Source organism: Paramisgurnus dabryanus, chromosome 19, assembly GCF_030506205.2.
Source record: "Paramisgurnus dabryanus chromosome 19, PD_genome_1.1, whole genome shotgun sequence".
NCBI lineage: Eukaryota > Metazoa > Chordata > Actinopteri > Cypriniformes > Cobitidae > Paramisgurnus > Paramisgurnus dabryanus.
Window position 1 is genome coordinate 3816895 of NC_133355.1, and position 26186 is coordinate 3843080.

The window sequence follows — 26186 nt, forward strand, 5'->3', positions numbered from 1 at the left end:
TGTTGACATAAAGAAATCACACACACATTAATTCATCTCTCTTGTCTTTAGGTTCAGGAAATGAGTCTACATCGTTTCACATTAACTTCAAAAATAATCCACTGTTTCACAATCACACACATTATGTTTGGTTTCTTTTACTGTCTTTCGATTCTAATTTGTGACATCATCTGTAAAAATTAATCAATGTGATCAATGTCCTGCTTCATAGAGATAAACAACATTTTTATTTTAAAAGTATTTCAATAAATAAAAGTCAAATGAAAAATTTTATATAATTTGTTAAAGCAGGTCTTTGATAACATGAATGTTTAATCTGCTATCTTAACCACAAACACTGATCTCAGATCTGTCACCTTAAACAACTGTAAGATTTACAGAACCTTTTTAAAGAATCTGATGGCTTAATTACCCAGCAAGCAATTTAGGCTAAAACGAGGTTAAATTTGGGCTTTCAGTGTCAAGTCTAATAGACGTCTATAGCCCAAGAATCAATGATGCGTATATACGCCTAAAACATTAAAAGAAATGAAAGCAAACACCATAAACACCTGTTGACTTTGCTTACATGATTAAACATCTTCAAGTTATTTTGGCAAAAATGGTGTTTAACCACATTCATGGTTATTTGGTTTGTATAGCCGGACTATATTGGGTCTACAGTTAGCTGTCATTTCGTCTTGGTTTTTCCTTGCTGGGAATGAACATGAATCATTTATTCTTTATTTCCATCATGTTTCTCAGTTTTTGTTTCTGTCACATCACTCAGCTTCCCTCAAACTGATGTTTTGTATTTTTATGACTCGTATTATTTTACATGTGATGAGTTTACTCAGTTTCAACACTGTAACAAATGTGCAGCATTTTTGTCAAATCAACATATATTTTTATGTTAAAGTTAAACTATTTCAAGTTGATTATGTCAACCTTTCACAAGACAAAACTTAAAATAGTACGTTGAAGATTCAAGTTGTTTTAACTTTATGCTGCATTTTATTTTCTCTTACATATCTGTACAAATATCAGCAAATATTTCACCATGTTGAGGATATGAACAAACATTTACAGAATGTGTTTCCAAAATCTACTGACAGCTTTTTCAGTCAATCTTTCATAATTTTTTAATAAATTATCAGTACATATTGTATGAAATCACTAGTGTTAATATCACTATATGTGTGTTTGTGTGTGTATGTGTTTGTGTGTGTGTGTGTGTGTGTGTGTGTGTTTGTTTGTTTGTGCGTGTATGTGTGTGTTAGGGTTGCCACCCTAGGGTTAGGGTTGTCCTTCTTTTTAATAACCTGTCCCAGGAAATGTATCAACTCTCCCGGGACAGTGATTGTCCCGGTTTTTGAAAAGCTGTGTGAATATGCGCACGGCAGAGAGGGAGACCTTGCGGCTGTGTGTGTTTGTGTGATTTTAAATGAGAGTAAATGAGATTTTCCTGAGTAAAATACTGGTGTAAAGTGTTGTTTATTATGTGTCAGACTGTGTTTGTCAAAATAAAAACATTAATGACCTGACTGGAACCTCGGGCTGTGAGTAAACAATAAACATGTGAAGAGTCATATGAGCATCTCAAAACAAAAACACTGATGTTTGTCTATATTAAGAGTGAAAGCAGAAGTGTTATTATAATGTCATTAGCTTCAGTGTGTCATCATTGAGTTCAGCACTATTAGTTAAAGCAGTAATCTGTGTTTAAGTTAAGTGAAGAACAATTAGCATATTTAAAACAGTTATGATTAGTCTTGAAGCGGTCCGAGGTTTCTCTGTGGAGATGTTTCAGTGTTTTATCTGTCTTTCTCTCTCACATCATCACATTATCCAAAGAGACTTACAGTCGATTCAATCTATACATATATGTGTGTGTGTTTCTGGGATCAAACACATGATCTTTGTGTGGCTAGTTGTGTGTGTGTGTGTGTGTGTGTGTATAATGTGTTTTGTCAGTGAGCAATAAGGAGAGTTGCTGTCTAAATAGATGAGATGTTTTTATGGGCCAAATCCATCAATGAAAGAGAAAGTTTGTTTTAATGAAAGTGTGTACGTCAGTTCTAGTAGAGATAAACAATCTCAGTCTGACAGAGTTATAGTGAAAGTGAAGCTGATGTTTTTATCATGAGAGCAGTTCATTAGTTTTAATGTAAGACCAGATGCACTGATGTCCTCTCTTCATCAATCCAAATAATAACAAACTCATCTCACACACGGGTCAGTGTCTGACAGAAGAAAGTGCTTCTTCAGGGTTTGGGATGAATAGCAGCAGTGGGGCGGGTCTTAAGACGAAGGAGCTCAGGGATTGGTCGGATGCTGTCTTGAAAAAAGTCCAATCCAGTGATCCATTCAACATCTCTCACACGTGATTGGTGCATCCAGAGGAGAGGCTCCACCCACTGTGACTCAGGTTGATCATTCTGCACACAATCACATGTTCACTATCATCAATCAATCACAAGTGCGTGGATATAATGAAGTTTTATTGTGTTGTTGTTGTTGTGATTGTGTGTGTGTGTATTTTACTCACAGAGCAGCTCTCTGAATGATCATGTCTGTGAGGTATCAGGAAAGAAACCGTCTGTAGTTCTGCATTACACTCGCTAACTGTCTGTCTGACATCTGCACAACTCGTGAGAACCGCAAAATAATGTGTGGGGATTGGCACGCTCGTACCTGAGACAAATCTAAACACACAGTCACTGTTACAGGATATAAACTCAAACAATACAGACTAAATAAAAGTTGCCTGGAAAAGAAGATTGAGTTGAAGAAAAGTAAACTTGCCGCAGGTCAAATCACGGTCATTACTACAGGAGGGGTAGCTGCTGGCTGGGTACATGTTTGAGCTCTTTTTATATTTATTGAAGGCATATTTATATAGCCTATTTATATATTTAAAGTTTATTGTTAAAAGGCGTGAACATTAAGGGTTGATTTGAATTCCTGTCTTTGAACCGATTCACGGAATGAAAACGAAAACCAGAAACTTTTGATGTTTTGAAAGGAACAGAAACGAAACCAGAAACTTTCAAAAATATATGTTCTGGAACAGAAATGTTTATTTACAATAATGGTAACCGGTTAAAACCGTTATTTTTTTCGTTCTTTGACAAGATTTCCGTCTAATGTGACTCGGTGAAGTTCACTTACAGTCGTCGCTGACTCATCTGAGAAATAAAAAGCTTGCCTACAGCAAGCCCTCAAGCCCAAGTCTCTAATGCTCAATCATAAGAGGGAAATATTGGAGACTACTAAGTATCTCTATGTTGGTTTTTTTAATACTACTAATTAGGTGTAAGGGATCGCAGATGATCCGTACAGATCACGACTCATGGTACGGCTCACATGCGATTCGCTGATTAATATGCAAATTTAAATAGGGTGAAAGTTGATCATTTGTACGTGTTTCAAAGGCTTGCAAATGTTAACATTTAAGTGATTTTAAACAATTTAACCACAAAAAAGCACTAAAGTGAACAATTTTCTGTACGCACAGATGCCTTTTTTCGGTCCAGGTCCAGTCAGACGTGATTATCCCTATGCCCTTAAAAGATCAGGGCTGCGTTTCCCGATAACGTTGTCTCTTAGCGCGCTACGAAGACTCTTAAGTTAAATCTTTACTACAGGTATACCTTTTCTAGGCGTGTTTCCCGAACTGTACCTTAGCGGGATTCTAAAGGTATACTTTCTTACGTACCACGTTACCAGATGCTGTCCATGGCGATTGTGCTGAATAGATTGATATCGATTGCTCGACAATCAATTATTCACTTTATGTAATAGTTTTGCTGCTTTATGAGATAGCGGTTTTCTTTATTTAAGAAACATTTCAGAAATAGTTCAAGTTAAATTTATGAGGAATATCTTGTAAAAATATTTCAAATTGCAAACAACTAAATTCAACCTTGTATATTTTATTTTATATCAAACCCGTGCAAAACCCGCAACTTCATTTCCAAACTTATCATGCATAAACTGCTCCAATGCATCCGCTATGCCTTCACTTGAAAAGATCATTTATATTAGGGGTTCCCGATAAGTGGGTTGCACAGGGAAATAAGGTGGGTCGTGCAAGTCACCTGGCTTGGCTGTGGATTACACTTAAAATATATAAAAACAAATTGTTGTTCATTAGTTCACGCGTTTATTGTGCTTGGACACTGGATGCGCAAGCAGCGCGTTTACAATGCGGATAAAGCTTAATGGATACATTTCTGGAGCCTGCCTGTCTACTTCAAAAATAACATATAAAAATATATATTACGACCGCTTTAGAGTTTAGCTTTGATTAGTTTTTATGTGGAAAATTTGTTGACCTTAAGACTGTACAAGCAGTAATCAGGTGGAGCAGTTTATTTTGAATGCAGTTGCCTCAAAGTTATAAAATATTAAAAAAAACTTTGACGCAAAGTCGAATTTAATCATAACTAGAAAAATCAACAATTATGATTTTGTGATGAATGTGCTCTCGTGGCATGAGATTTTTATCTGATTTATTTATTTGCAGCTAAAATAGCAGGTAGACTAAAGATTAAACGGATATGAAATGCACAAATGAAATAGTGAGATTCGCTGTATAGCTGCCATAGTTTCACCAACTGCTCCACCTAAAATATATTTTTTAATAGTTTCTGAAGCCTGTAGCATTTAATAGTTCGAAGCTGATGTTCCTTTGGAATTTGCCTAATTGAACACGGAGTGTATTGAAAGAGAGTTGTGCTATTGTGTCTCATACTGTAGTCCATTAAAATACATATGGTGAATAAAGCAATGAAAAACAACGTCATTTTCACTTTATGTTAAGTGACTGTTTATGCTGCATCTTTCGCGTGTTTAATTGCACTCAAAAGTGCATACACGGAGAGACGTGTTTCAAAAAGCAAGAGAACAATCTTTCTGTTCTTGACAGGACACATACAAATAAAATGATCTGGAAATACCACAGTATTCTTTTTCTAATAAAAACATTTGTTTAAGTTGTTTGCCAAAAAAACGACATGGCAGAAATTGTCCTTGTCTTAATTCATGTATAATGTTGAAACAAATGTAGGCATGTCAGAATTACAGTTATGCCGCTTACATAATGTAGCCTTTTTTAATGTTTGATGACAAGATAAAGAAAATGATGTAGACTAATAATTTAAGTTTAATGTCCTAATGATCAGCCTACTGATTTGTATGTCCCACAGCTGACATGGAACGTTATTAACCGGTTCAGGAACGTCAATTTTAGGGTTGAAAAGTTAAACCAGAAAAGTTAAAATACTGTTTCTGTTCCAAACGAACCAATTGGGGAAAAATCTGGTTCAAAGCCCTGCTGTCTGCTGGTCATGATAATACATGTGAGAATAAAAAAAGGGGGATGGGGTGGTGGCCACGGGTCGGGTTTGGGCAGATAATTCATGATGATGTGTCGGGTTACATCAAATCCAGGCTTTAACAGCCATGGTCTGGGTCAGGTTGTAATTTTCAGGCACGTTGAGAACTCTATTAGGCATTACATTAGGATATTCACTTGTAGAAGTACACTTTTGAAAGCAACATTAGCAGCTAAAAGGTTTAAGCTAGCAAACAACGTGGAGAAATGGCTGACTTGGAGCAGATTCTGCGAGAACTAAGAGAGTTTTGCCAAGAAAATAAAGAACAAATAAAGACAATAAAAGAAGAAATGATGAAGGTGAATGCCAGACTGGACGAGGTAGAAGGTCAGCGGTTATCATGGAGAAGAGTGGACAGACGAGCGAGGAAGGACACACACACACTCATGCATGCCAGGGAGAATCCCTGAACCTTCAGGACACCATCACCGGCCCCCTCCAGGATCTAAAGGATTTAATCCAAAGCTCGAGGACGGGGAAATTAATTGTGAAATCTCTTGAACTGTATTGTAATTAAAGGTGGAATTCAATGACAGGATTGACTGGTTCATTCGAGACAAACTTTTCACCTTTAAATCCCTTTTCTGTTTTTTAACTACTTATAAAACGGTTAGTTCCAATCCTTGATTCTGATTGGTCAATAGGTGTGCTTTATTCACGATAAAACACTGCTATGACCGCTTCACCCAACGGTTCTATTTAATATCACTGCGCCCTTAGCAACACCCTTAGCAACACATAAACATATAATGAGACAAAGTCTGAGAACAGTTTGTTGTTTTTATTTCAGCTTCCATGTTGTTGTTTGCATTCAGGGACTATTTTTTCTAGCGGAAGGAATGTTTTTATTGATTTAACTTCATGAAAGTTGCACTAAAATTGTTTTTTGCTTTAATATTGTGTGGTAAACGTTTTATAAAAGCAATAAGGTACTCAAGGTAAGTGCTGTATCGTGAATAAGTAACGGCTTCGCGTCATGCCTAACAATGCCCTTCAGTCGTTACTTATTCACGATACAGCACAGCCTCTCGTACCTTATTGCTGAATTATATTACTTTACAATGCAACTGTTGTGTCGTGTTCAGTTTTATGTTTATTATTATGTAAGTCTGTTAGTCCTTCATTCCCTGCCGGTTCTTGCAGGTTTCTGAGCGGGATGAAGGGGAATCAAATAGATGCAAAACAGGTCTTTAAAGATAGCATCATTTAATATAAATGGAGTACTCAAGATGGGGAAAATCTTCTCAAAATGAAAGAAAGATAAAATTCAGATAAATTGCAGAAATCACATCTTATTGACTTCGAACATGCCAAATTAAATAAATCATGATTTAATCATGTTTACTTTTCTTGCCATGGATCAGGAAGGAGGAGAGGAGTGGCGACCATGAACAAATATCAGAGCGTAGCGAAGGCAGATTTGTTATGGTTACCAGCAAAATAGAAGGATTTGTGATGAATCTCCTTAACGTGTATTTACTGGTCCTTTTATAAACATAATTGATCTATTGACAACAAAAATTCAAGGGATTTTATTTTGTGGTGGATATTTGCATATCCCATTTAATCCGAAAATTGACTCATTAAACCTTGCACCATAAATATTAGTAGAAGATTAAATAATTGGTTGTGTGAAGTGGGAATTGTGGACGTGTGGTGAGATTACTAATCTTTAATCTTAAAGCCGAGATTACTCACAGTGTCTACTCACGCATAGATTACTTTTTTATGCTCAAAGGAGATCTTTGTAGGGTGGATAATTGTGAAATAAAAGCTAGCATGCAGTATTTCAGACCATAGTCTCATCTATACGTCAGCCCACCTCTGGAGACTGAACTCAAACATTCTGATTAATCCAGTTACTAAAGGGAAATTGAAAAGCAAAATTCAGCTGTACTTAGATAATAATGAAGAAGTGCCTCAACTTGTTCTCTGGGATGAATTAAAAATGGTGATTAGGTGCAAAATAATAACAATATCCTCCTCATATGAGAAGAAAATGAAGGGAATAAAACTCAATTTTTTTAACATGATTTAAAGAGATTACAGAAAGAACAAGCAAAGTCTTTCAAAGAGGACAACGAACATTAGATTAAAAAAGAAAAAAAGAAAAATTAAATAATAGTTGAAATAATCACTAAAAACTTATCACAAAGCAACAATACTTTTTGGCCCAGATTAACCTCCCACAGATCACTGATGAACAAAATGGAAAATGAATATCTAAAATAACAAAAGAAGAAATTCAATCAACAAGGAGAATGAAAGGGGGGAAGTCTCCAGGGACTGACGGTAGGAAGAATGGTACAAGGCAATGCAAGATCAACTTATTCCAACATTATTAAAAACATTTAATTGGGTTTTGAAAAAATAAAAATACCCCCCCCCCCTCATGTCCTTGATCATACCTAAAGAGGGGAAAGACAAATTGGACTGTGGCAATTACCGTCCTGTAAGTCTTTTAAATAACGATTATAAACTATTCACCTCCATATGATCTAAAAGAATAGAACTGATATTACCAGAATTAATACAGAAGGACCAGACTGGATTTGTCAAATAAAGACAGACAAAAGATAACATCAGGAAAACACTGCACGTTATGAGACGAATCACACAACAAAAACTGGACACCCTGACATTAAGTTTAGATGCAGAGAAAGCATTCGACTCTATGAGGTGGTCATTTTTATATAAAGTTCTTTCAAAATTTGTCTTCCACAACTATTATTGACACATTTTCAGCTCTATTCAATAAACCAACAGCTAGAATCAAAATGGAGATCAAACCAATTCATTTATTCTGGAAAGAGGAATGAGACGGGTGTTGTGTGTCGCCGCTCCTCTTTGCCGTGTTTAACCCATGAGTCAACTGATTAGACAGAGATAACCGATGGATATAAAGGGGGTAACAATCAAATCTGGGAAGCAAAAACGCCCTATTTGCATACGTTTTATTGATAACACACAACCTACTCAGACACTCCCAAAACTTTTACTAGAAGAATTTGGTTTCATTTTGGGTTATAAAATTAATATCAACAAAACTCAAATATTAAAATGTAACTATGATCCACCAGCCTCGATATTCAATATTTGGGTGTCTTATTACCAAGGGACTGCTAGGGGATTGTACAACATCAACTACGGTCCATCAAATTCAAAGATCAAATTTGATATTCATAGATGGAACATTATTCCCTTCTTAAGGATTAAGTTCCTGCATAGAATCAATCAGGATGAATATTTAATATATAATACAAATTGAATGATATGAAGTTTAAAGATCCTTTACTGTGTATAAATCTAAGTGATAGATGTTATTTGATGTCAGATGTGTGCAGATACATACTGTTGTATTTGTTCTGGAGTATCAAAGCGTCCATCATAGTCATAATCATAAGCAGGTCCGGTGACTACATTAATACTGTTATACTGCCATGCGTATTTCAGCAATAAAACCTCCTGAAAATACTGCCACACTTCTGCAAATACACAAAACACAACACAATAAACATCTCAAGTCAGGCAGAAATCTAACAGATATGTTCTTATGTGTGTGTGTGTGTGTGTGTGTGTGTGTGTGTGTGTGTGTGTGTGTGTGTGTGTGTGTGTGTGTGTGTGTGTTGCACTGACTCTTGAACTGTGGGTACATGGGCACGACATTACTGAGAGTCAGAGAATCAAACTGTTCTTCAGATGAACTGTTCAGATCTGTGAACACACAACATGTCAGTTTTTATCTGTATGATATTGTGTTTATAATTCACTGTCTATATTGATGACTGCATTCACTTTTCCCCAATCAAATTCCCTCTATTATAAGAAGATCCCTCTCCTAATATAAACTACACAGCATATCATCTTCATGGCTAAATGAATTTATTATACAGTTTATGTCATTAAATCTAAATAAAAACAAGGCTTCTAACCAACAGCATTACATTTAATCATTTATAATATTTTGTTTAACTTAAATTTTAAGTTTCACAATGTGTTAGGTCATACATTTTCTTTGGGGGGCCATGAAAGTATGCACTGTACACAAGGGGGACCACACGCTGAAACTGTTTGAGAAGCACTGCTTTAAAGGAAGTGATGTCACTCAAGACCTGTCGAATCTGTGCATGCGGTCTCTCGAATACAGTGATTGGCTCTTTTTACTGAGACGCAAGACTAGAGCGGCAATTCTGACCCATGCGATCTCCCCATTCATATCAAAACCTGTAATGCATTTTATGAATCTTAAATATATTTGGTATCACTCACTGGGTGGGTACAGGAAAGCGTGTGTGATGTTGCCAGCATTATTGTACTGCTCACATGTAGCGCTCTGATCGGCTGGAATCCTGACGTCTGCTCTGAGACAATCTGAGATCATCGGAGATGAAGAACTCCCCTCAACCTACACACACACACACACACACACACACACACACACACACACACACACACACACACACACACACACACACACACACACACACACACACACACACACACACACACATTCTGGTTTCCATGTTTTGTGGGGACATTCCATAGACGTAATGCATTTTATACCATACAAACTGTATATTCTATTCCCCTTACCTGCCCCATTCCCTAACCCCAACCATCACAAAAACCTTTCTTGTACCTTAGATTTTCAATAAACATCATCTTGTTTGATTTATAAGCTTGTTTCCTCATGGGGACATCAAAATGTCCCCACAAGGTCACAAAAACACTGGTATTCCTATCTTTGTGGGGACAATTGGTCCCCACAACGTGATAATTACCAGGTACACACACACACACACACACACACACACACATTGAGTGATAATATGGATGAAACTCCAGCTGTATGTTTAGTCATGTATATACAGTATAATCACACAGTTTATTTAGTGGTGACTGTGTTGTGTGATCTTTCTTCATCATCACAGCCAACAGGATCTCACAAAGTTCCGTGGGATAGTCACAGAATTTTTTGCTCATTTTTTCGTGGCATTCTCACGGATTGGTTACTCAACTGTTTTGTCCTATTTTCTTACCATTGTCGCTTCGGTTTAGGGTTAGATTTGGTGTTTGTGTTAGTATGTCACTTTAAGTATTGGTTTATAAAAAAATTTCTGATGTATACTTTTATATTTTCTAAACTCTAAACAATTGTCGCCTGGCGTTGGGGTTAGAGTTGGGTTTGGGTAGGGATGTCATTTTATGTAAATCTAACCCTAAACCGAAGCGACAATGGTAAGAAAATAGGACAAAACAGTTGAGTAACCAATCCGTGAGAATGCCACGGAAAAGAAAGTCCGTGGCGGCAGAGATCCGTGAGAATGCCACAGAAAAATGAGCAAAAAATTCTGTGACTATCCCATGGAACTTTGTGAGATCAGCTGCTGTATGTTTAGTGCTTTGCAGTTGCTTGGCTGTTTTGGGGGATTGATTATTGGCCCTTCAAGTCTCTATATGATGTGTAAATCTGACATATTTATGAAAAAGAATAATAATGCATGACTGTGAGTGTGTGTGTGTATGTTTGTGTGTGTGTTCTTACCGGTTTGTTCACAGTAAATGTACTCCACATTGGTGTGTGTGTGTGTTTATTATAGGCTGAGATAAATCCACGCTGATTCAGGATACAGTATTTAACATCCTTCTGTAGAACCCGCAACCGCCCAAATAACATGTGTCGCCTTTCACTGTCTGCCACTGCACAGACACACACAAACACACACACACACACACACGCACTTGAAGCCAACACATTGAAGATACTACATTGTGTGATACTACATTTTTCATATCTTGAACATTGTTTTCATAGTAAGGTGATAATAAGTGACTCTGGCTGTGTCCCAATTCAAAGTCTGGGTCCTTGAAAATGAGTACTAGGCTACTACACGCTCTTTGAAGGTCGCAGGATCCACGAATAAACCTAAAATGAGACGGTCCAGCCTTTGGAGGACCCAAAATTTGCGTCAACCTGTTGTACCCGCCCACCTTGCCTGTCAGCAGGACACAGACGTTTCTGACTCATTAAAATAAATATGAAACCAGAAAAATATGAATTTATTTTATATTACGGGTCTGTTGAATGCTGTATTCTGATTGGCTGAGAAATGTTCCATGGTTATGCATTATTTTTCAAAAAACGCACACCTAACTTGTCAAATGTCTTAAAAATAGGCACGAGAGCAATGTTTGTGATAACTGTGATATAAGAGGAGTTTAGTCAACGAACTGTTTTACTGACGTCATTAAAGCAGGAAATAGAGGGCTGTAGTCCTAACCGGCTGTTTGCTTTAAAAAGGAATTCTATTGAAGAAAATATATCGCCTGGCAGTGAACTTTGACCTTAATCATTTTACAGCTATTATTTATGCTATTATAGCAACATTACACACTAACTAGGGTTTAAAAAATGGGATCAGGAAGAATGTGACCTTTAACAGCGTGGAGAAATAAGGACGCATTATGAGGCTTCATTTTAGCAACCTTTCGAATGAGGACGACCTTACTGACTGCCGTTTTCGTGGCAATCGCAGTTCCCAATTCACATCATTCGCATCGCCACATGCTAGTTCACATCTATTTGGGTCTTTGCATTTAATTTAAATGTAATCTACTGGCACAGATGGTTGAATCTGGTGTGTACGCCTCATTATACTCCAGCCTTCAGAGGTCACAGCCTTTAAATTGACACAGCTGTAGTCATTCTTTAACTAAAACATGCAACAAATCTCCAAACTTTCTTTTGAACTTTACCACTTAAGGTTTAAGAGATTGTGTAGTTTTTCCTGTTAAAGGATATAAATGTGTTATCACAAACACTGTTATCTCTCCAGCAGTACTTTAACACTGACACATCAGATCCGTCATGTTTAGTATCTCATATTTTAAATGTTTTTGAATGGCACTGACAGACAGCAGTTCTGTCAATACAGCTGTGCAAGATCTGAACAAATGCTTTTCTTTGAGAAAGGTCACACATCAGAACCCAAAGAGTTTCACAATGATCAGCGTAAATCATTTGTTATTCATCTAAACACACGCAATATCTGAACATAAATCAGTGTTTGTGATGTGTGTTTACCTTGTGCGTCTGTGAGATTGAGTTGTGAGTTGGGGTTACTTCCATTCTGAAACACACACATAGCAGAATGAGTTGTATTGTTTGTGTTATGATTGTGTTTGAGTAGATTGTGTGTTTGTACCAGTGCAGGACAGCTGCAGCCCAGCGGATGTGTGGGCTCCAGGCTGTTCAGAGGACATCGGCCCGGTCCGCTCTGTTCCTCGGGGTGATGAGGGGAGTGCGGTGGTGCACGCAGCAGGTGGTTCAGACTACCATGAGTACCGTTATTATGGGATGGAGTGATATCCAGCACATCTGTCAGGAAGATTTGTAATGAGATGAATGATGTTTAGCTGTGTGGAGTTACGTTGGGTTTGTGTCTTCTTACCACACATGAGGTTATACAGTTCAATGTTAGAGAACGGATCCACTTCTGTCTGAAAGAGGAACTTTGGTCCTAAACTGAGAAACACAGCCTGAGATAAAGAGAGAGAGATTAGATAGATTAATGATGGTATATTATGTATGATAAATAGATGGATAGATGGTCATTTTATTAATTTGTATGGCTGTATGGTTATATTTATTAGGTTTTATGATTTTATGTTTAATAAAGCTACCATGTGCATAATATAACATCTTGCCAAATGGACTACAGTTGAAAATTAGCCTGTTGGTTAACACTGAGACATTTACAGAAATGTTAATTAATGTGCACTGTCCTTAAATAAATGAAATGGTAAATCAATCACACAAACACACACACACACACAATGAACACAAACCTGCATGCTGTAGACATCATTGTCATATCCATGAGTTCCTCCTGAGCAGAAAGTGAGAGATCCTGGACGTCTACACAAACACACATGAGCAGATTGTGTTGATGTATGTGTGTGTTGATGTTTGTGTTTGTATTTTGTGTGTTTTACCTCTCAAACAGCCAGCGTGGCTCCACGAGAACGGCAACGTCTTCGATTCGTCTGTTGTTGGCGTAGTGTAATCTCTTGGGCAGGTGATATTTCAGATACGGCTTTATCTGCTGCTCTGTGCGTTTACACTGTTACACAACATTACACTTTTACACATTTTCTTGATAAGTAAAATGACCTAAAAAATATCAAATTTAAGTGAATTTGTTCATAAAACCAGCAAAGAAAATCTGCCAATGGGGTTGAAGATATTTTTCTTGAATTTTTTCTTAAACACTTAAACACAAGAAAAATTCTTAGATTTTTAACAGTACTTTAACAGACATGCAAACCTTATTTTACCCACCTTTAATATTTGACATAGTTTAAAGCACAGATGTTTAACATTTCAATTCATTATTTCCAGAAGTGCACAGTATTTTCCAAAGCATATTATCACAATTTTTACTCCACTACGTTTCATAAATACAAGTTTGAGTTTTACATTTAATATTTAAGTACATTAAACATCTACTACTTTTTTACTTTTACTTAAATAAAAGTACTTTTTACTCAAGGAAAAGTACAAAAGCAAACAATTGAATGTAATTAGGTATTAAATAATTGTTTATATGAAATATAAATAAATAAACCGTATGATTTTATGCTTTAGAATGTTGTGAAGTAAAAGTTTTCACAAGACAAACACTGAACAGAGTTTTCTGATAAATTACAGATGGAGAATGTAACTAAATACTTAAGTAGTGAAATATCTGGAAATATTATTTAACATGATTTCTAGACAACATAATGAGGTCATGGGGCCACACCCAGCAAGCAAAAACCAAGACACAGTGAAAAGACGGCTAACTAGACCCAATATAAACCGGCTTTGAGTAACTCACTTCTACCTGTTATAACCTTGAATTTGGTTAAATGCCAAAATATTTTGGAGATGTCTGATATTCCAACATGTAAGCCAGTGGTCTCAAACTGTATGCTTTTAGAAATATAACATAAATCTGTCACAGCTTCTAATGGAGACACCGCATTGAGCGGTAGATGTGATGCAACACATATTACACATGATAGAGCAGTTATATTATTTATTTCTGTCCAGTTAGCATATGAATCATTGAAAGATTTTAAGATCACTTTCACTTATTATTAATCACATATAATAGCAAATTCCTTTAAACTGTGGAATAACAGAGATTGAATATAATGAAGTCAATACTGTTACTGAAAAAAATCCAAAATAAATCAAAACATCAAAAATATAATAATAGTTGATAAATGTATTCAGAAATTGAATTTGATGGTTTAGTGCAAGGTTTATATAGGCTGCAGTTATTTAAGATACGGTTAAGACAAGATTTACTTACTTTTATGAAATAATGTATATTAAAAAGATTAAAACCACTGCTTATATATTTTCAACTATTATTATAAGTTAAATAATACAATATAAACGATACATTTATAGAAATATTAAGCTCTTTTGAATGTTAAAATGCCTCTGCTGCAGTTTTAATTTGAGACCCCTGATGTAAACAAAGTCAACAGGTGTTTAAGGTGTTTGCTTTCATCTCCTTTACATGTTTTAAGCGTATAAGCACATCCCCTATTCTTGGGCTATGGTCAGACGTTTATTAGACTTTCACTGACAGCACAAATTTTCCCTTGTTTTAGCCAAAATTACTTGCTGGGCAATGTCACTGTTTCTCAGTTTAGTGTGCAGTGATTGTAGATTCAATGTTTGTGAAACACTTACTGTCATATTAGCAACAAGTCCAGCAGCGTCCACTGTAACACACACACACAATGACACACAATGACATTTTAACACACTTTTCTCACTAGCACTTTTCTGTACAGCTATGTGTTTGTTTGTGTGTGAGTGTGTTTTGTACTTACACGTGTGTGCTTTATCTTTAGCTCGGATTCGTCCGAATGGTCCCTCATTAACATACAGATGATTTATATCACCTACAAAATCCTGCAGAACTTCCTTACGATCACAGCTGGTTTCCTCCATACCTGCACAAAAAACACAAACACAATCTTACACTCTCTCATATCTGTACAACACACACAAACACAAACTCACACTCTCATTATGTGTTACCATGATCTGCGATGATGATGATGTTGACACACTGATGAAGATTGAGTTGTTTAAGTCCATTCATCAGTTGACCGATCACTCTGTCCACAGCCTGTAGAGCTGCGATCAACTACAAACACACAAATTAATAGTCAATATTAATGGTTTAATATTCAAATATATCAATCACCTGCAACCAATCACAGCTGCCGCAGGGATGACATATTTTTGTAGGCAAAACCTAACCCTAACCCTAACTTTTCTTAAACACCATCGTCCTAAAGTCAATGTTTTTTTAATGGTGTTTCATTTCCCCTAAATGACTTAAGTAAGTTGTCGAGTTAGTAAAAGTCCAAGATATTTTCACATTTTATTCTACGACACCACCAATACAATCCTGACTTTTTAAAGTGTCACGGACTTTAAACATCATGACGCTAAGAGCTGTGGAAAGCCTGGTGGTGATTATGTTGATGTCGAGAAACTGTGGTGTAGTTCGCATGGTAAGCTTTTATTTCTAGAATACACATTTAGACTTCAAAAATCATAAAAGTTGTGTTCATCTCTGATTATCCTGTTGGACAAATATCTATGGGAATAATGAATCGGCTTTTTGGTGAGGGAATCGTTGTCCCGCTAACCTCCGATTAGCCCACAAAAATACATCATCTCTCTATTGGTGCCAAAATATAATAAAGTGTACAATATAGCAATGCATTTCTCTATTTATATTAACCAATAACTTTTGCAAAATTCAATAATTATACATTTGGTCATTTCCTACATGACTTTTAAATTAAGTTTTTAATGCTTTATAAAATATTCAATTAAAATGGAAGTGTATTACTTGAATTAATAAGACGTGTTTTACATGGCTAATCAAAAACTGTTGCAAAATGATCATTATAACCCATATGGCAAAAAAATTTATTTACTTTTGAAAAAAATAAGTTTAAAATATAAAATTTTTAACCTTCAAAATTTTTCCTGGCCAAAATATAAAGTTTGTATAAAGTATAAATACGGAAGAGGATTAGGGCTCTGGTGAAAAAAATATTTGAATTCTGACTTTATTCTCAGAATTCTGAGATTAAAGTCAGAATTTTGAGAATAAAGTCAGAATTCAAATATTTTTTTCACCAGTGGCCCTAATCCTCTTCCGTACATAAAATATATACATTTGTATAAAATATAAAATTCTAAGTATATTTTTGTAGTTGAAAATATATTTAATTTAATCTTTTCAAACATTTTATGTTTACTGTTTTGTAAGATAAAACGTTTTTCTTCCAATACGACCTAAAAATAAATGCTTTAAAATATATTGGTGGAATTTTTTTTGCCTTTAATATTTACATTTACTGGTAGGACACATCATATTCATTTACAGTCACTTATGACACATAGTAATCTTTATAAACACAAGTGTTTCACTTCATGCGTCAGTGAATATAAAGATATCATTCAGCGCCGTCACTGCCATGTTTCTAACACCTCAACATCAACATGTTGGTCACACTTTGATGCAATACATTCTACATTGAATTTTGTTACATCCATTGTGTGGTATTTAAATTCCAATCCATTTTATTATTATTATTGATTATTTTGCTAGAGTTTTTGTTTGTGTAAAGAGTAAAGTTTATAGACTGTGTTCTCACCCCTCCACTGACCGGTCCAAATTCATGTCCAGATGAGTCCGGTTCCTCCAGATAGAGAGTTAAAAAGTCTGGACTACAGAACAGAAGAGAATCACAGCCTTCACTTTCTGATAATGTGCTCAGTTAAATGTATAAATATATAAAGCAGTGAAATCCGACACAGATATATTTGACATCTGATTTACCGTTTCTCCTCCGGTAACTGCAGCCACTTTAGAACTGTTAGGACTCGTTCCTCAAATGGTACCTTACTACAAACACACAAAACAAACACAAACATACACACACACACATGCACGCACACACACACACACACACAGCAATAATGATGAGTTGTGTTATTATGATTGTGTTATTATGTATGATTTATAACAGTGTTAGAGAGAAGATGAATTGATTTAAAGTGTTGATATAAATGATTGTTCAGACAGCACATGTTGGAGTTTAAGTCCATTCAATGCTTTGCTGCCTTCCTAAGGTTTTATTTTTATTTATTTATTTTGCATATTTGTTAGACTTAAATGATTCAGATCTTAAAACTCATTTTAATATTACATAAGAAAATACAAAATGCAGTTCTTGAGTCATGATTTTATTTATTTAAAGGTGTGGTAATCTGTCATTTTTATTGTATAATGCTGTTGTCTGAGGTCTACCTATGACTTTTGCATGGTTTTTACATTGAAAAACCTCAAAAGCAATGAGTAATTGGCTATTTTGTACCCTGGTTTTGAGGCTGGCTGGAGAAATCCTCTGTTTTGATGGGCTGAGTACATTGAATACTTGGAAGTAAACGCACCCTGCGATGATTGAATAGCTTTTAACTGCTTCATCATGGAGAACTGTTTTGATGTGGAAAAATGGGATGGAATTTTTTTTTTTGGGGGGGGGGGCTCGTTTTAAGCACAAATTCACTTAAATTTGACGTAGACTTTTTCATGAACACTGACCATAAATGAGACAATAAGATGTTGTTCTGGGTTACTTTATGACCTCCTGAATGAGTCACATTTTAATTTTGGTAGGCCAGCCAGTTCTGGGAAAGTTCACTACTGTTTTAAATTTTCTCTATTTTTGGAAAATGGCTGTTACTGGGTTGACTTGGAGTCCCAAAGCCTTAGAAATGGCTGTGTTGTCTTTTCCAGATGTCAATTACTTTTCCAATGGTTTGGATGGCTTTTATCCTTTAATTCATTAAACTGTGTATATTATATTATACTACATTTCTACAAATCTGTTTGATGATCTGAATCATTTAATTCTGACAAATATTTCATTTAATTTATCCATTTATAAAGCACTACTAAAACAACAGAGCGTTGACCAAAGTGCTGTCCAGTATACATAAGAAAAACAGCACAAAGAGATGTAATAAATTAATAAAAAGCTAAAAACAGACGTCACCATACAGACACATAAAACATATCACAAAACAAACAACTCAACACACTACAGGCTAAAAAGCAAGATGTGAAAAATGAGCCTTCAATCGACTTTTCAAAATTGTTAGCGTATGAGATGCTCTAATATGAGAAGGCAGACTATACCTCTTTGGGTCTGCCACTGCAAACGCCCGATCACCCTTTCGTTTGCACCTTGTTCTCTGGACAGCTAAAAGTGATTGATCCGAAGACCTTAGATTTTTTAGTCATTTTATGTAAGGGATAATGTAGAGGCAGCCGGTAGTTATTGGGAAATAAGCCCCGACAGTGTGATCAGGACCCGACGCGAAGCGGAGGGTCTTGTATCACACTGAAGGGGCTTATTTCCCAATAACTACCGGCTGCCTCTACATTATCCCGCTTATTACATGGCTACTTGCCACTTAAAAAAAAACTGGTCATGAATATGAATTTGAAACATTTTATTGGCATATTTGTTTTAAATTAACATTTATATCCTTCCGCGAAACTTTGCACAGATGCATAAAATGATCATAATACCTTATTAAGATCCTCTGCTTCATACTTGTCTGTCTCCATTTTTTTCTCTTTTAGCCAGTCTTTGAGAAGTTTTAATGCCCATTCTGTTTTTTTTTTTTTGGTGTTGGCTTCGTAGCTGTCATGCTCTATTTTGTCAAGTTCAGTCTCAGTAAGCTCTCTGTGTCTTGTCGCTGTTCGTTCTTCTATCCACTGTTTAAATGTTTTGTTTTTTCCGTACATGTTAAAATGAATGTCAAAATGTTCCAGTGTTTGTCACAAGATGGCGCCAAACAGTAATCTTTATTGATCTTTATTGGCGCGGAGCGATTTTACTCGTACAAGTAGTCCGGCTATGCGTTATTATTTTGGAGCGGTTATTATTTGAAAAGAACGAACCTGCAAATGTCTCAACTGACCAATCAGAATCAAGCATTCCAGAGAGCCGTGTAATAAGCCTTACTAAAAGCTCAGACAGGTAAGATAGGGCAGACATATTCAGGGATTTAAAAACAAAAATCAAAAGCTTATAGTCGATCCGGTACAGGACAGGCAACCAGCCCAGAGACGACAAAATTGGTGAGATATGATCACGTTTGCAAGTTCTCGTCAGCAGACGAGTTTATCTGTTTATCAAATTTTAAGGAGTTATTGATCAGTTCCCCTAGATTTTTAATAACGTGTTTACAAAAAGGGGTCAGCTCACCTAACAGTGACTTTTTTCAGAAGAAGTGGGACCGTCAAACCAAATAAGCTCAGTTTTGCTTATATTGAAGTTTAAAAAGTTTGCTGTCATCCAGGCTTTGACCTCATTTAAACAGTGCATAAGTGGGTCTAGAGCATTTACATTGCTTCTCCTTAGAGGCATATACATGTGTGTGTCGTCTGCATAAAAATTAAATGAAATTCCATAATTTCGAACAATAAATCCTAAGGGTAAAATGTATAGAGAGAATAAAAAGGGGCCTAGAATGGTTCCTTGAGGGACACCACATATCAAAGGGGCAGATGATGAAAACAGTTTTCCTAAATTAACAGAAAAACTTATATGTGATAGGAATGATCAAAACCACTTAAGTGCTGAGCCCTGAATCCCCGCCACGTCCTCAAGGCGAGAAAGCAGAATCTCATGATCAATCGTATCAAAAGCTGCTGTAAGGTCTAAGAGCAAAAGAACTACAGATTGACCAGAATTACTTAATAACAAAATATCATTATGTACTCTTCTTAACAGTACTGTGGTGTGTTTTAAAACCAGATTGGAAACTCTCGTACACCCCATTTTGGTCCAGAAAATCCTGCAGTTGGCTGAGAACAATTTTCTTTAGGACCTTGGATAAAAATGGGAGTTTTGATATTGGTCTAAATTTAGACAACACAGAGGAATCTAACAAGAGGACCACAGGACCATGCGTCAGGACCACACCAGAAACCAAGCATTAAAAAGGGCCAATGATGTCAAAAACTCTTTTAAATAACCATGCTGGAATACTATCCAAAGGGTAATTTGTAGGTTTCATCCGACCAACAATCTCATGCAGAGTATCCATGGATACTGGCTCAAAGTGGAAAAAAATTACAGGGCACATTATTGAAATCACAGGATCCACCTTACAGTGTCCAACCTCAGATCTGATTTTAGTGACAAACATTTTTATCTACAAACATTTTTTTTTAAATGTTCACAAGTCTCAAGAGATTCGTCAGTAAAAACGTTCTCATCAGGACTAATCACAGATTTAATAGTGTTAAATAAAACTCTAGGATTATGATGGTTCCTAGTAATTAAACCTGAGAGGTAAGTGCTGCTTTGCCTCTTTCACAGAATTCTGATAGACAGAAAGTGATTCTCTAAAAATGCCATAAGACGCCTGAAGTTTATCCCTCTTCCATTTACATTTTCTACAATTCTGTCTAAGAGTCCGAATGGCCATATTGAACCAGGGCTTTTTTTTAGGTTTGTCAGATTTAACTCTTATAGGAGCAACCAAATTTAGAGTAGAAGAGCACAAGAAATTAAAGTCGTCTAACAACAATTCCACATCAAAATGGATGGGAGGATTTTCTATAGTTGTTGTACAGGGGGACATAATAAAAACATTTTCAAAATATTCAATTGCTGTAGGATCAAAATATGTGAAAAACTAATCAGGAAGGGTCAAATACTTTTTCACAGCACTGTGTGTGTGTCTGTGTGTGTTTGTGTGCTGTATACACACCCATCATATTTCATGTAGATATCAGGATAACTGCCGTTTATGGCTACATCAGATCCGGGCCAGAAGAACGTTCCTGCTTTTAACCCCTGATACTTCACTGTGTGCCATATCTGAGGTCAGAGGTCACAGGATCAGAGCAGATCTAATCAGCAACACACATGTTTGTGTCTGTGTGTCGTGTGTGTGTGTGAGTGTCAGCATACAGTTTGTGCGATATAAAATGCATTACATCTATGGAATGTTCCTGCAAAACATGGAAAGCAGAAAGAGTGTGTGCGTGTTTGTGTGTGTGTGTGTGTGTGTTTGTGTACCGGTTGTCCTTGGTACCATCTTGGATTGTCTTTCTCACTGTTGGACAAACTGAATGATGCATCAAACACAGGATCATACATGTTATTATCCACCAGACCATGTGACTCAGCATACAGACCCTATAAACAATAACACAAACATACACACACATAAAATTGTGTAGTTATCTTATGATGTGAGGTTAACCCATCTGTAGTTTTCCCTTCACTGGTAATGAAAATGAAAGAGAAGCACAGAGTTCACATCCACAGGAAATGTTTTGTGTTTGATGAGCTTAAAACAACTCACTGTGACTATTGAGTAATGATTGGGGAAAGTTTTACTGGGAAAAACAGCCTGCATGAACGGTGAGGATGTCCCGCACTTTCCTAAAACACAGATATAGTACAGTACAGTTTATTCCCTTCATAAATTGTGTGTGTGTGTGTGTGTTTATGTAAGGGATAATCCACAGCTAGCCATGCATTAAAGAATGCGTAGCGTAGCGGAGGGTGGTTGCCTCTACGAAGTGCATTAAAATCCTTTAATGCATGGCTAGCTGTGGATTATCCTGCTTATAATTATTTACTAAGTTAAAAACAAGTTAAAGCTGTAATTAATGTTTACATTGTAATTTTTTAACAGACGGGTAAAACTGACTGTCATTTTCTTAAGTTAAGGCTCAAACTCCGTCCGCTTTAAATAAAGTAGTGCCATTGCTTTAATTTAAATGAATTATCACATTTATTTAAATTTATTATTAAAAGAGAGAGACTTAGACGATATGTCTCTCAGTTTGCAAGTGTAACTGTGTTACTACAGTTACCAGTGTTCATAGTAGTGGATTAATTTCTAACTGTAATCAAACTGACTGGAACTACCTTCATTTAAACGGTTTTAATGCACACCTTCCAGCCAATCAGAATCGAGTATTTAAACAGACCATGGTATAAACTCACTTATCTTGTCTAGTACTGGCACCAATGTAGACCACGTCTGTAGATATTCAGCTCTTAACCCATCTAGAGACACCAGCAACAACGGCTGCCGCTGAAAACTAAACAAACACATACACACACGCACACACACACACACACACACACACACACACACACACACACACACACACACACACACACACACACACACACACACACACACACACACACACAATCTTTCATAAACTATAATTTCGTGTGATTATTATGATGTTCAGTTTACAGGGACACTTCCTAAACATGTCATTATAAACCACAGACAGACAGACAGACAGACAGACAGACAGACAGACAGACAGACAGATATATGAGTTGAGTTGGTGATTTGGGCGTGTTTTATTGGATAAATCCCAGTACTAGTACTGATCCTTTAAACCATCCGTCAGGAAGAAGAACAGATGATGTGTTTGTGTGTGTGGTGTACAGTAACTGTGGCTCAGTCTTGAATCATCACAATGATTTCTTGATGTTTTTGACTCTTTCACACTAGAAACAGATGCTTTTCTAAAGACTTCAGATGAAGTTTTAGTTTGGAAACTCTGTGGTTGCAGTGTTGATATGGTTCATGTGTCATCATCACATACTTAAGAGAAAACGCCCGCTGGAGAGAAATACCTGCTGTTATCAACAGGTTTAACCAAAATACTGAATAGTTGTGCAATGAAATGCACTTCCCGACAAGGAGACAAGTCTGGGCTAAACTTCTACAGAAATGAGGATTTCACGGAGTTGCCAGCATACAGACACAGAATACACTGTGATTTGTGCATTTATACAGCTTGTTTAAGTATTGTTTACAATGTTTGTATAATGGCTTAAATAAAAAAGGTGGAAAAACAAAAACGTGGGCAACTACATCATCAGGTGACGTCAGTGGCACGCGTTGTAGTCGGCTCGTGAACGCGCACTGAACGATGAAGGAGGAGAACAAATAGTTGAAATAAATTGTCCTTTTTTTTGCACACAAAAGTGTTTTCATCACTTCATAATATTATAATCCATTGACTGATGGCACAAGGACCTTTCTGGTGATGTCTTTCATTCTTTTCTGGGCTTGATTGTGTAAATTAAACTGCAGTCTTCAGGACAGACACAAGCCTACCAGTTTTCATCAAAAATATCTAGAAATAAGTTGTAAAGACAATCAAAAGATCGACACATAAGTGACTTATGATCAAATTGTCATTTTGGAGTGAAGTAACCCTTTAATCTGGATCATATTGTGTCCTTCTCTTATTTCTCAACCCCATATCACACGACCATTATTTTAATGAAAGATGACAACGACCATATCAACTACAACATGAAGACTGTTCTTTAGGCAAATCATCTGATTATTCACATATTCTGATGGATATATAGGGTTAGAAGTGCTCTGTATGCTTGTGTGTGTGTGTGTGTGTGTGTGTGTGTGTGTGTGTGTGTGTGTGTGTGTGTGTGTGTGTGTGTGTGTGTGTGTGTGTTACCTGGCTGGACATTGAGGTGAGATCATATTAACACATTCATCTTGAACCCATTCTGTGTCTCCTGCAGTAAAGATCAAACATCAGATATTTCACGATCATACAGGCAAGTTTTATGATCTGATATTATTTCAGACTTTTCTTTAACTGACCAATCACATCATGTTAAATCTACAGCACATACATACAGAGAAGCACTGTCATCACAGATGATGAGATACAGAGAGAGAAAGAGAGATGAAGTCACCTTTACAGATGATGAGAAACAGAGAGAGATGTATTGTGTATTGAGAGATGAAGTCACCTTTACAGATGATGTTATAGTTAAAGCAGCAGTCTCCAGCAGTGATGCAGTCATGAGAGCAGTGACATTTACTGTTAGACAGACGACTTTCTCCACATCGGATAGATGAACATTCCCAGCTCTGAGCTATGAGAAAAGATATCACATCATCATCATCATCATCATCATCATCTCAATCATATCAAGATCACTTTTTGTCCAGGAACTGAATATTTGTTTGTTTTTAGTTTGTATTTAAGACAACATGTTAATAGATTAGAGTTGTTTAAGGTCTGATGTTAGTGCATCATTACTCAGACTGACTGATCAGATCACCTTCAGTTCCTCTTTGATATTAAACCCAGAATGTTGATTAAAAACAGTGAAAGATCATCAGAGATGAAGTATTGGATTTATAAGACCTGTGTGTGTACTGCGGTGTAGACGTCACTTACTGGGCTGGAGACAAATCTCCTGGTAGTCATAGCAACAGTTGTTACTGGTCACACACTGAGCATCACATCGACAGACTGACTTCTCATTCAATGGTTCATAACAGCGGTTTCTACATGACATCAACACATCTGACACACACACACACACACAGAGTTAAACATTAGGTCAGTGTTTGTGTAGATGGAGATGTTTGTGTGTATTTGATGTGTGTATCACCTTTATTCTTGCAGTTCTGTAGCTGTAGGCCGAGACCCAAACCCAAACCTAATATGATTGTGACCACAGAGACGGACAACAGCACTGAAATCTACACACACAAATGCACACACATCAAATACTTGACATACGTTAGAGAAAGGGAATAGAATATAAAGTTTGTACAGTATAAAAACCATTACATCTATTGAATGTCATCACAAAACATGGAAACCAGAATGTGTGTGTGTGTGTGTGTGCGTGCGTGCATTTGTGTGTGTGTGTGTGGATATCTCCAGCATATATCCAACTACAGTTGAAAGATCCAGAATGAATCCATGTGAATGAAATGATGCATAATAAGAGTTTAAATGATCAATATCTGTGCATTATTGTAAAGACATATGGATTGATCTGATACCAAACACAAGTTTACTTTAGTAAATAACCTTTAAAGGTTTTCACTCTTAAATGTGATCAGATGAATCTAACCGAGTCTTTGTCATTGTTTTGATTTGTGATCTTTGGATGAAGAAGAGTCTGAACTCACCAGCACAACTTTCTTTCTCTTCTTTAAATCCATGCTGATGTCCAGAGGAACAGACAGACACTCAGTCTCAGGTGTGTCTGTGTGTAAACTCTAACACAATTCTCATAAAGTCCACAACAGATCAGAGTTCTCACACTTTACAACCTCGACATTAACAGGGCGGTTAACAAATAACTTAAACAAGATTTAACCCCTTATGCTCCTTTTTCATATAAATGCATTATACAACCTTAAATAAGTGTACTCATGAATGCTTTGGAATAAAAACATAAGGTTGGTCTCATTTAAAAGAAGACACTTTGAAGTTTATTGCTGAATTTAAAAATAGTGTTTTGTCTAAAAGTTATTAACCATTTAAATGTCACCTTCATGTATACGGGACACCAAGTTTACTTCGATCATTTTGATGTAAATTTGAATGGAGTCATGATAAACTATATATTGTTGGACCGGTCTAAGCCTCTAAAATTAATATTTCAACAGTGTTTTATAAAATAAATGATGTAGGGAGAGTAAGCGATTCATTTATAAAAAGCGTGTGCCTCAAAATATTGATAATCCTGTTAAATGTCACTATCTCGCCAGCAGGACGCCTACAAATACTTCAGCATTTTGTAAAAAAAAAAAGTCATAGATTAATTTCCTAAATGTTTATAGAGTATGCAGCAAACCAATGACACCTAATGGCTGTT

General features: G+C 36.2%; 1 protein-coding gene across 1 annotated transcript; it reads right to left on the reverse strand.

Annotated features, from left to right (window-relative positions):
* Nucleotides 1–337: 337 nt before the first annotated feature.
* Nucleotides 338–25653, reverse strand: LOC135773772 (venom phosphodiesterase CdcPDE). The gene is made up of 25 exons (XM_065283558.2): nt 25495–25653; nt 24966–25056; nt 24749–24877; nt 24315–24440; nt 24014–24074; nt 22509–22606; nt 21859–21938; nt 21570–21689; nt 21259–21368; nt 17306–17371; nt 17121–17193; nt 15481–15589; nt 15270–15392; nt 15127–15158; nt 13374–13501; nt 13227–13296; nt 12830–12917; nt 12584–12756; nt 12463–12508; nt 10924–11078; nt 9648–9783; nt 9015–9092; nt 8731–8863; nt 2528–2684; nt 338–2417 (listed from the first exon to the last, which is right to left on the reverse strand). The coding sequence occupies exons 1-25, from the start codon at nt 25525–25527 to the stop codon at nt 2244–2246; spliced, it is 2589 nt and encodes an 862-aa protein (XP_065139630.1). The 5' UTR covers nt 25528–25653; the 3' UTR covers nt 338–2243.
* Between the last annotated feature and the right edge of the window lie 533 nt (nt 25654–26186).